Source organism: Aptenodytes forsteri, unplaced genomic scaffold, assembly GCF_000699145.1.
Source record: "Aptenodytes forsteri isolate BGI_AS27 unplaced genomic scaffold, ASM69914v1 Scaffold16, whole genome shotgun sequence".
Taxonomy (NCBI): Eukaryota; Metazoa; Chordata; class Aves; order Sphenisciformes; family Spheniscidae; genus Aptenodytes; species Aptenodytes forsteri.
In genome coordinates, this window is record NW_008794753.1 from 1,967,006 (window position 1) to 1,979,599 (window position 12,594).

The window sequence follows — 12,594 nt, forward strand, 5'->3', positions numbered from 1 at the left end:
GCGCCGCTTTCCTCGTCTCCCAGCTGGGGAGACCAGCGCGGGTTTTGGCAGGGAGAGCGCCGGGCCCGAAAGTCGGTAAACATCTCAGAACCTGGCTCAGGGCCCGCGTTTGCGTCTCCGTACGTGAAAACGCGTCCACGGACGCGCGCAAGGCTCACCAGAAAAGAATCGGCCGTTGACAAGAGACGTTGCAGGCGCCTGACTGATAAATTATTTGACCTAAAAGCAAAACGCCCAAGTCTGCCGTTAGAATTGGTTCAAGTTCCTTCTGCAGCTCTTGCCTGTTTTTCAGCGTTGGCGAGCTGGATTACTAAGCCAGTTGAGGTTCTGGCTTTTAGTCAGCTTCAACCTCCCAGCAGATGTTTGGATTACCAAAGGCGTGAGCAGTAATTAAAGCCAGCTGCTGTCATGAATATTAAAAACGTTGTTGAAATGGGTCACTGTTCCTCGAATACTGTGGGGAAGCAGTTTATGTAAGTGCAGCTTTCCCCCCCTCTCTTTTTGAAGGAAAAAAAAAGTGGTAATCCTTTACTCATTGTCAGCTTCAACCTCCCAGCAGATGTTTGGATTACCAAAGGCGTGAGCAGTAATTAAAGCCAGCTGCTGTCATGAATATTAAAAACGTTGTTGAAATGGGTCACTGTTCCTCGAATACTGTGGGGAAGCAGTTTATGTAAGTGCAGCTTTCCCCCCCTCTCTTTTTGAAGGAAAAAAAAAGTGGTAATCCTTTACTCATTTCTGAAATTATCTCTCTTTTTGAAGGAAAAAAAAAAAAAGTGGTAATCCTTTACTCATTTCTGAAATTAGTAGGCAGCATTGCTTGCAGCAGGATGCAGCACGAGAAGAGCGCGAAGAGATGAGCTTTTTGTCAAGGCCTTTGATGAGTTCAGAGCTGCAGTGAATCTCTCACGGAGCAGGCAAGCGGACTTGCGAGACAAGGGAGCTGTACGTCTGCTCCTCTGCCAGGATGTTCACCAGCTAAAAACAGCTCAACTAGAATGTGTCGGGGATCGTATTTTCAGTCCACATCTGTTGAAAGTCGGTTACCTGCCTGCGTAGCAAAGACAGCTAGCTTAAGAGGCATCGAACTCTGTTATTAGCGTTTCATAATTCTGCTGACACCTAAACTTTTCAGGGCAAGCACACCAGGAGTCCCCGGTCAGTTTAACTGGCACCAAGCAGCAGTGCTGCTGGAAGAGGAGGTCCGTCTCCTTTCGGTCCCATTCCACCAGTCCCACCACACTACAAGTGCACATGAAGCAAGTGGCAATCGGGAAGTGGCTGAGGCTAGAATTAACTCTGACGAGCAGGTGGAAGGGTCATCTATAGCATTAGTTTCAATCCTGCGTTCCCCAGCCTCTTTCACTATGTGGCCGCAAAACAGTTACGGCAGCTGCAGTAACAGGGAGGTGTTGGGGGGTGGTAGCGATACTGCTTTCCTGCGTCAGCGTGTGTATGCTGGCTTGTGGCGATCGCGAGGTGGGATGGCAGGGAGTCGGACAGAGGCAATGCCAGCGCTGACTTTGGAGATGCCGGGGATGGCCGGCTCTGGCACACGCTCGGCACACAGAGCGTATGTGACCAACGGTCTGGGACATGAAGCGCGAGCCCAGCGACACTGTGGCCTTGTTATCAGCCCTGTCTCTAACTTGTGTTGATGGTGCACCGTGCATGCAGTTTGTTCAACTTTTCCTCTGATTTTTCAGGTGATTATGCTAACTTTCAGAGCTGTTTGGGATGGACAAGTTAAGCTGCAAGAAAGTGAAAACTCCTTTAGACATGAAAAGTAGGGAAGTACAATTGTGAAATATGAATGTCAAGCTTCCTTTTTTCATAATGACGGAGTTTGGGGATTTCTAGATTTGGTGGCTGGGGGACAGAGTTACTTACTTTTCTCCACTGTAAAGTGATCACAGGTGGTCTCTTGACATGAACTGATTTTACCATACAGCAGCTGCCTCGGTTTCCTACACATCACCGCTTCTTTTCCGCTGCTTCAGGTTTCACTTCCCATGGCAGATCACGCTTCTCTGACAGAGGACAGCGGCTGCTCATGCGACAGGAAGGTCTGAGCTTGCCTCGCCTTGCCCTGGAATGGGTTTGACAAGTCAAAATTAATTGCTATTATCACATTTGTAACAGGATTTTCGCTGTTAGAAACCTCTCGGGCTGTGGCCAGCATTCAGCAATAATATAGCAGTAACTCTTTAGGTGAGAAATCAGTAGTGCTGTCTACCACCGGGATCTAACAGCAGCTGGGAAAACCGAAGGGCCGTCCTACTTCAAGTGCAGTTCATGGCTGGGTGGGAAGTACGTATTTAGCTCAGCATTATTCCTGTGATCAGGTCATTCCTGACTTATCTCCCTAACTGCGGACCAAGTTTTTTTTCCCCATGTCCCCATCACCATTTCAGAATACAAAAAACGTGAGCCTGGTGTAGATTCATACCAGCTTCCATCAGACTCCAACAACCACAGATTTGCTTGTGAAGAACCAGGCACAACCAAAGGACTTTCCTGGGTGTTAAGGTACAGAAACGCTGCTCTGGACAGCTGAAGGACAGTAGCTATTGTCTTCAACTGATTTAATGCTGCTTTACAGGATGTAAGAAAAAATAGGTCCCGAGAGAAGCCTTTTAGGACTATGAGGAGGGCAAAGACCTTCTCCCCCTCCTTCACACCGCTAATCCATTCCTTCACACGTGCGCACACACCAGCATCCTTACTCCAGGATTCACCTTTGCAGGTGCCGTTTATACAGATAATATTCAAAGGTATCCCAGAGCTGTGTGCCCTCGATCACTTCTCGGAAGGTTAAAAACCACCAGTTTGATTCCTTAGTTTTGTTGTCGTTGGTAGAAGACATAGGGAGCCTGGAAGTTAAGATAACAGCAGACGTTTCATGTTTTCACGTTAGTTTAACCACTTAGAATTCTATCAGTCTGTTTGCTTTTTTGGACTGAAATATAACAGCTGTGCTCTCCTGGGGGGAAAAAAAAAAAAAAATATATAGACTTAATGCATTTCCTATTGTGATCAAATATGCTTGTGAGCAGCGGAATTTACAAGGACAAGTCTGCTGTAGCTTTATGTCTCACGCTCAAAATATTTTGTGCCTGATAGGGTACAAGCTCTGATCAAAGCTTGTCTTGTGGTGGAAAGACTCATAACATTTCTCTCGTCTCTGAATTCTTCCGTATACAGCAATAAAGGCGAGTTCCTGTTGCTGTCTTTCCCTTAAGGGACTAGCAAATTTGAATCTCCCTCTCTACCTCGTTGCCTGTTTTCCCCAAACTCACATCAACATAATATTCCCGAGACCTCCAACTGTCTTTTAGGTTTGGTTGAAACTGCCAGTCAGTCTCAGTGGGTTTTTTTGCTCCTGTTTTGATAGCAGCACCAGCATAGCATTGTGCACTTCAATTTCCCCAAGCAGGCAACGCGAGGCTGAGACGTAGAAGATATCTCTGTTAGACACACCAGAGACAAATGAGGTCTGTGGCATCCTGGAGCGACCAGACAATTAGTTCCAAATTGGTTACGGTTTTCCTGCTCTTGTGTTTTTTTTTTTTTTTCCAGTAAGCGTCTGAATCACCAACTCTTGGAAGTTGTTACTGCAGTTCTCCACTTCCTCTAGGAAGGGTACTACAAGCCTACTTAATTCATGCTGACGTTAATTCCTACTGGCCAACACACGTGCTGTTTCCTCATACAATTGGCCAAAATACTGAGCGATTTTTTTATTTGAACCACGCTATGCCGTTCACATGACACTGTTAGTCAGTAGATCCCGCGACAGGAGCGTTGGATTTATGAGGCAAGGCAACAGCAGTCCTGTAACTAGAGATTCCAGCGTCAGGTTTGGGAAGATCTACCTACGTGCCCTTGCCCCGGAGCTTCCACGTAGCAAGGGCATTGGGAGGTGTGGAAGGCAGAGCCCCAGTCAAGGCTAGAATCTGAGCCTTCATTGTTAGGAGAGAAGGAAGAGGGGGAAAAAGTAACCCTAGAACTTGGGCAGGGGATAAGAGGGATTAGTTCAAGACTAAGTCGCAGGAAGTCTGTTTATGAAGATCTGTTTATGCATCTCCTATTGTTCTCGCTTGGTCACCAAGCTGACGGGGGCCAGAGCCACCGTTCCATCTGCACCTGTCTGAACCGAAGTGTAAATGGAAGCAACAGACCTGCAGAGTCCTGAGTTTTACAGCATCGAGGAATTGCTTAAATTATCCTTTACAGATACAGTTCAAATACTAGCGAGAGACGTGAGAGAAAGTAGCTTATGGATCAGATTAGACAACTACATTTTAAAAGAATTCTACTCCAGTACTGCTGGAAAAAATAAACTCTCTGCATAACTTTTAAGCTTCATCAAGTTACCCCATTCATCTGCCCACATACAAACAATTACAATGTCATACACAGAAACTGAGAGGTGGAAAAGATTTTATAAAGTCTCCAGCACTGACTGACATCTGATCATTAAAATGAAGCAAACAAAATCACATGGAGCATACACTTGAAAACCCCTAAAATTCTGCTTGAACTGACTTTATTCATCCAAGGGGAAGTTGTTTTCACAGGAGCTGTGACCCCTGGTGGCTAAAAATAAAAAAAAAGTTAAAATATTTGTTAAACTTCGCAGGGCTTTAGCTTCATAAAATTGTATTCATAGTGCAGTATTTAAAAAATTTGTAAAGAATGTTTTGCAGTAAGAACTTTCTAGTGTTCTATGTTCTAGTTTTGCTTTGTAAACTTCGCAAGGGCTTTAGCTTCATAAAATTGTATTCATAGTGCAGTATTTAAAAAATTGTATATATGTAAAGAATGTTTTGCAGTAAGAACTTTCTAGTGTTCTAAATACTCGTTTTGCATAATTACAGAAGTTTATATAGCAAGTTCTCTGTATCGCAAGCCAATTCACTTGCTGGATGACAATAACATCATGTCATTATTACTGTTACTATTGACATTATAGTAACATCTCAAATCCCCAAATGCCTATCGCTTTCCAAAGTTACTGCCACGAACTCCAGAGGGAAAGAGTGCATAGGGACTCTGTCACTTAGTGGCATCTCCCACCACAGACCCCAAATTCCCTGTTGCAATAAAAAGCATATATGTGACAAATCAGTGACAAAACGTGGCAGAACAAGTCATTGCTTGTCGTAACAAAAGACAAATGAAAACCTGCATAAGCAAGCAACGTGTGATTTCTGGCTGACATAACTGGATCATGTGTTTCTAGCCAAAACATTTCGTCACTTCATATGTAAATTGCAGAACTATCACATTTCTTTTATCAAAAGATAATGGTTTTCACCTAAGTTTGTGCTTGCGCAAACTTCGTTTATTATCATGATTGTCACAGGAAGGGAATTTGCACTGAGCTGTAGGCAATTTCCCTGCTCTGGGGACACATCCGAGGGATGTAACTTACTGCTGGCTCAGGCACACCTCCCACAAACTCTGATGAGGGATGCTCGAGGAGTCCTAATTCAGGTAGGTGCGACAGCAACAGAAGGCCTTACCCAGGTTTGTGTGTCCCTACCAGGGTAGCACTCACCCATCCGCGTCTGCAGGACCTCCGTGGCTCTACCCCTGCTCCGTGCCGCAGTACAGCTCTTTCCCAAGGCTTTGCAGGACAGTTTATTTGCCCCTCTGAGCTCCCAGAGAAGAAATTGTGGGGAGGCATTAGAGGATACACAGCACTGCAGCAATTGAGGCTGTTTCCTCTTAGTATCAGGTGAAAAAAATCACGTGAAAGGAGAACGCACATTCCAGCTGCTGCCTGCAGGGAGGCCAGATGGCCAGGTTTAAGGCTTTGTTACTCAGGTGAGAAGGTTTTGTGTGGATAGGAGGGGCAGTGACTAAGGAAGTGCTCAATATGATTCAGCTGAGAGGATCCATGTGACAGTAGCACTTGCTTACTTCTTGGAGTTAAGGGTGTAAGGTACTCGATGGGAGTCTTGAGAATATATGGAGTAGGTGACAACGTGGGATCCTTTTGCTTTACAAAAAATCCCACTTCTTTGGAAGACCAACATACTAGCCTTTTTCAGGGGCGCAAGTGGCTGCATATCCCTCAGAGGGAGAGGACCCAGGCAGAAGTTGCACACAAATGCATTTTATTGCTCTCTACAAACACAGAGACGCATACACGGTATGCACGTAAGCCGTAGGGCTGTCCCAGTAGTGGGAGAAACACTATCCACCATGAATTAAACCACTCAATACAGACAAAAATCATTATTATAATGAAAATGCTAGAAAAAGCATAGCTTACATCCGAAATGTATAACATTGACCAATTAAGCCTTTACCTACTACCTTTTCTTTAACATAAAGCAGTAACACACTCTTTTTCTAAATTGAAAAAAGCAGCGAAATAGTAGAAATATTCCACATAGTTTCCTAGCTTCCGTTCATCTGTCACACTTTATATACTAGGACTATGAAAGGGTCGCTGGGGAGAAATCCAAACCAAAACAAAACCCATCTTTGATGCTATACAAGTTATAAGCAAACAGGGGGAAATTGATTTTAATCAAGTGTGCATGAACCAAAGGGTAGTAAATTTATCCTCTGGAGTGACTGAGCAAACAAGCGTCGCTAGTCAAGCCAGAGCAAAGCTGATGGCTCTTACAAGCAATATTAGAGAAATCTCTCCTACAGCAATTCTTGTCCGTCACAACTGTAACATTTACAAAAATACCCTCCTTCATTTTGAAGACATTCGCCCCCTGACTGGGCAGCGTGCTGTGTGCTCTTATCACCAGCGTCTACACAGCTTCAATACCACTCGACAGAATGCCTGAACTTTTGCCAAAGGATCCCATAAAAGTCAAAAGTATGCCATTCTTTTCACACATAAATAAAATACGGGGGGAAATAAAATTCCCTACAGAAGAGAGGATCGGAGCTGGACTATCAGATGCAGTCAGATCCTTCCTCTGGACTGTAGAAGGCAAAGGTCCGCGAAGTAAGGACGCCCCTGACTACCAGGGCCTCCAGAGAGTACTGGCATCTTTCGGAGACGCTTGCTTCAGGGTGCTGGGGTTCCCAGGGGGAAAGGTGACCTCCGTAGCAGCTGACTGGCTCTTCTGGAAGTGGCTTAATAGTTTGGTCTGTGTTTCAGTTCGGACTTTATGAAGAGAGAGGAAATGGAAAGCTTCTTGCAAACACCTAGAATAGCCCTCTCTGAAGTCAAACTGAGAGCTTTTATGGAAGGATCCTGCTGCTAGAGAAGGGAAGAGAAGAGGGAGGGGAAGAAAGAACGGTTTAGAGCAATTGTTCATGGCTAGAGATTCATAAAACTGTCACAGATTTGCAGTAAGCTAGAGACTGAAACAAAATTCAGTACTCACTCTTCATCTGCAGCTGGCTCTGCTGTTTCAGGTAGCTGACGGTCATCTCCAGGATGTCGGCTTTCTCCAGCTTGGAGTTGGGCTGGTGTCTCTGAAACTCCTTCTCCAGGAGCAGCTTCAGCTGCTCGATGCTGCTGTTAATCCGGTCACGGCGCATTTTCTCCACCACCGGCTTCCTCAGCTGTAAAAAGCAAAGGAAAAGAGACCTATTGTTAGAAGGATCTTCTCTCTGCCATTTCACAGGACTGTTTGTTGCCCGTCACTGTTCCTAAACAATGTGGACCAGTTTCTCGGCTGGTGTAAACTGCTACGCGAACAGCTGAGAGCGTGGCTCGAAGCTGCCTTGCTCTGCCTGGACTTACTTTGTTTTTCTCCTTCGGTGTCAGGAGGTTGTCGGGCTCCATGAAAACAGTGCTGGGAGCCATCTGTCCTGAGAAAGGAAGGCAGGTCTCGGAGTGGAAGTCCAGGAGAAGCGTGTTGCTGGAAGCTGCCTCTGCCTGATATTTATACTGTGCAACCTCACTGAGAGTCTGTGGGTCTCCGGCTTGGTGGAGTTTCCCACACTCTACAGCCAATCGGGAGATAGGCAGCACAATAGGAGAAGCATCTATTCTTGCATGCTCCATTGCCAGTGAATAGCCTGGGGATAATGACCTTCTCCCAGATGAGCAGGTGGGGAGTGTGTGGTACGTGAAAGGCTGGGATCAGAATTACGTGTCAGAAGCTGGGAAAGAGCTGGCCTTCAATGGGAGAAGGCTGCTGACTAATGCCGCAGATCAACAGCATTCCAGACGCAGCCTTGGGTTCACATGCGTGGAGGAAGGAGGAGGTCAGCTGCCCATGGCGGGAAATAAACTACTGCGGGCAGACTGCTGCGTGGGGCTGCATTCCTCTCTGGGGACGCACGGAGGCACACGCTTAAGCATGCACAAATGCACATGCACACACGAGCATTTTCTGGCTTTCTGAGATAAAGAGCAGAATTTCTTTAAATCCACTCACCTTGTTTTCTCAGTAAGCCAGGGCCAGTTGCTCTCCCTCAGGTGAGTGTGGCACCAGTCTTGCCCATGTGAAACAGAAAACAGCTTTTCCAGTTTGGCTTACTGCAAATAAACACATTTAACTGTAAGTACACACAGTTATTGAAAACGTTTTCTGTTTTGATCTTCGTTCTCTTCCCTTAATGTCTTATGCACCTCTTTAGAACACTCTCAAGCCATGTCACAAGCACGTTATGTTTCTGTTTTCAAATACCTGCAAGATAAATCCGCAAGGAGAAGGATCTCGGAGTGTTTTGGGATCAGTTCAGTCTCACACACTGCCTTCTCACTTCCTCTCCAAAACGTGTTTTATGCTAATTTTTTTCACTTAATCTATGCACAAAGGAAAATCAAGTGAAGAAGAAATTCACGTAGCCCATAAAATTATTAGAAATCGAACTCCTGATTCCTCATTCTCCACTGGGGCAGTTTCTACATTGAGATGCGCAGTCTTTGCCCAATAGGTGCCTGCAGCTGGAAGAGTTAACGGCCTTGCTATTTGTATCCTATAAACACACAGCCAGAGATTCACGTTGGGAAACTTGAACCAGATCTGCCTGCATTTATCCTGCAAGTACTGCTTTCTTGTATGAGCTCTAACCTCACACGAACAGCTGAAGAAGGAAATGGCAGCAGAGTGTTTTCGGCATCCTCTGGACCGGCGCCCTGGCCTGTGTGGGGCAAGGCTGGCAGCAATGTTGCCCTGTTACACCACAAGAAGGGCGAAGCGGGCAGGCGGCAGCATTAGCCACACGTCTAGAACCATGTGTTCCCATCCCAGATTTACTCCAAATGTGCTATGTGACCTAATCAACACACTGCTCTGTGGGCATCAGTATCTCCCTCTATAAGATTCAATACAGGAGTAATAATAATCAGATAAATTACTGTCAAGTAATGTTAGGGCTTATGTTTGGGGATCTCTTAGTGAAAAAGAGAGGGTAGTAAGTAAATACTGTTTGTGTTTACATTAATATATGTGTATGTGTGTTCATGTATATATTAATATATATGTGTGTGGTCATGCATGTCTTTTAAAGTGAATACACATACACACGGACCCATTTCTCTCTCACTCCGCAACTCATTATTCGGAAGACCAGGTAAGGCTTAAATGACCTCTTCCAGGATCTGCCTTTCCATCCCTATTGTACTGCTCTTGAATAGGCTCCCTTCTTTTCGTACAGAGCAGCAGCTGTTGAGCTCCGAGTCTTTTATGTCAAGTTGTGGGAAAGCTTTTGTGACACCATTTCACATGTTCTCCTCAAAGCTTGTGGATTAGCTTTGAGCCCATGTAATGCCACCTCTGAAACCAATCTTTCGCTCCGTGCATCCCTCTTGGGGAGAGTCTCTGAAACAGACACTCCTGAGTAGTAACTCATTTCTTGAGCTCATTAATCAAGTGCATGAAGAAGAAATGTGCCAATCCCGTGATCAGCAGGGTCCACTAGCAGTTTTGCTAGACACAGTTTCTGTTTTCCAGATTAACTCACTAACAAGCAGCTATAAGAACAGCAATAATTTCCCCTTCCAGCACAAGTCACAGAGACGGGCGCTCCAGTTTTAGTCCAACAAAGCTGTTTAAAGTGTCAGATGCCTTCCCTGCAATTACCCGCAGTACACAACAGCAAACTAAGCCTTCTTCTCAGGAATCTGTGCATTATTGCATCCCTGCATCACAGGACTTTTATTTTGGGGGAGGACAAATTAACTTTCCATGATAAAACTGTAGTAGAGCAGATGTGTGGCTCGAGTGACTTGGTCTGCCTTTGGCTTTCTTCTGTCACATTCGCGGGCTCTGGCTGTTTCTGGGATTTGCCCAGTGGTGCTGAAGACGTGAGGGAGAGACCTAAGAGCCCAGAGTGGCTGTTGCTGCCTGCGCCGGAGCAGCTGGCAGCCGACCCACCAGGCCGAATGCATGGCCACCCACGCCTGCGACTGCTGATTCCGCCTGGGATCTTTACACACGACTTATTTCTCCACTTAGCACCCAGGGGATTACGAAGTTAACTCCATGGGAGGGATCATGCTAGCCTGAACCGCCTTACTCTCCGTGTTGCTGCCTGCGCTGGGGCAGCTGGCTGCAGCCCCTCAGCCGATCCAGACCAGGCCGAATGCATTGCCACCCACGTCTGCCACTGCTGATTCCACCTGGGATCTCTACAGCAGGATTTTACACACGAACCTCTTATTTCTCCACTTAGCACCCAGGGGATTACGAAGTTAACTCCATGGGAACAGTCATGCTAGCCTGAACCGCCTTACTCTCCTTGGTCTTGGTAGAAATTTTGCTTAATTCACTATTGCGACATTTAGCTCAAGTTAAGAGAATGAAAACCTCTATCTGCTTTCTTACTCCAAGAAAGTAACTTGCATGTACCTTCTTGAAGGAATTAACTGTACGGGATAAAAATTCCTACTTGATTTTTTCCAGGATCCCAAGCATCAAATCCTGTTCCATGTCTGTTTACTGTGTGCGCTTGAGATGTGATGGGCCTTTTTTTCTCCTGCTGTTTAGTAATTACACGGTTAGGCACTGTCGCTGTAACCCAAGCCTTCAGACCTCCTGCCTTTAACTCTGCCACTGACTCAGTCTCAGAGCAATGTGAGCTCACGTCCCTTGCAAAAAAACCCACAGTCCAGCAAAGGCAGGATCAGCTTTCCCAGCAGGGATTCCAGAACAGCTCCCCTGCCCCACGTTCGGCCAGTCCAAAGCCAAATGGAAAGGAGACAGTTGTGCCAACACTTTGCCTGGTTGCACCGCGGCAGTGGTTGTGCACTTGGCACAATCAAGTGGTCAGTGCTCAAAATTTCTTCTCCGTTAGGATCCAAACTGACCTAAAGCCTGCTGCTGAGCAGGCTGAATGCTGAATAGTCTTCCGTGGCCTTGAGAATTTCACTTAACTATAGAGGCTGGAGGCCCCACATATTTAGAACGTGTCTGGTAATAAAAATTACAATATTCAATGTATTATTGTGAGGTCAATGTAGCAAAATCTCCCCCAGATGGTAAATCCACTGAGGTTCCTACTTCCTCACTCTGTGTCACACATGAACTTTAAAGCACCTAAAATCAAAACATTTATTTAAAATAGCTTTTTATTTTCTCTTTGGTTTCACAGTCTGTGAGGGGAAAAAATAGCCAACTACTGACCATCTTGGAAGAGTTACTCAAATTAGATGCTCGGTTACCCAAAATAGATGCTCTGCTTCTGCTTTGGTTGGAAATCCTAAAGAAAAGCGGTAACAAAAATTCCTCCCTATTATAAAGTTAGCAGAGTCAGTGGACTTTACACTAAGGATAATGAATTCTGAATTACGCACCTTCTACTAGGGTTCCAAACATACACAATATCGCATAGAAAACTTACTAGGGTCCCAAGATACTGGATCCGGATAATGTGTTTGAAATACGGCATTAGCAATAGCCTTTCCCCAGAATCTCTGCCAGATGTTAGCTCTTTAGGAAGACTTAAAGATGCTGCTGCTTTCCCAAGTCTTGAGAGATGCTCATTGCTCCCATTGCTTCTCTCCCGATACGTGCTGCCCAGATGGCCTTTTGGGAGCAGGGTTTCCCACTGAACACAATGCAGAGGCAAGCGCCGTTGCTAATGTGGTTTGTAGTCAGGCACACTTCCTTTGTGACAGGAATGAATATAGTTAAGAAATGGTGTGGGAAACTCAGAGGTACGCAAACTTCCATAGCCTTATGGTGGTAAGTCATTTAGAAAGCTAAAACAGGAGCAGGGACAGAGCAATACTTCGGGATACAGAACGGGAAAGACAGCAAAATGTAGGAGACTCAATTAGTGCCGAGTCCTACAGACCATCCTGAGGTGAAAAATAAAATGGGTCCAATCCTAAGGGCCCTACTTGGATCCTCACTGAAGTCAACAGAAACTTTGGACTCCATGAAGGGTGAAGCGGACTGCTAGATTTGGCCTGCAGCTTTTGCACCTCCAGAGCTATTTCCTGATCTCCGGTAAACTGGTGTAAGTACAAATTACCTCTACACCTACAGTGGAATTTATCAAAATCCTAATCGGCAAAATTTGAGCCTGAATTTTCACCTGCCAAATACCAATACCAGAATCTGGTCTATTGTTTCCCATTTCTTTCATCCAAGCAACACAGAATAGTTTAGAAGTATTAACGAAGAGAAAATCTTCCCCATAGTATTACTGGTATAA

At 45.4% G+C, this 12,594-nt stretch overlaps 1 protein-coding gene across 1 annotated transcript; it reads right to left on the reverse strand.

Moving 5' to 3' along the window:
- Positions 1 to 6,110: 6,110 nt before the first annotated feature.
- LOC103894702 (transcription factor HES-5) lies at positions 6,111 to 8,421 on the reverse strand. The gene is made up of 4 exons (XM_009274131.1): positions 8,367 to 8,421; positions 7,727 to 7,794; positions 7,365 to 7,545; positions 6,111 to 7,237 (listed from the first exon to the last, which is right to left on the reverse strand). The coding sequence occupies exons 2-4, from the start codon at positions 7,787 to 7,789 to the stop codon at positions 6,996 to 6,998; spliced, it is 486 nt and encodes a 161-aa protein (XP_009272406.1). The 5' UTR covers positions 7,790 to 7,794; positions 8,367 to 8,421; the 3' UTR covers positions 6,111 to 6,995.
- Positions 8,422 to 12,594: the final 4,173 nt, after the last annotated feature.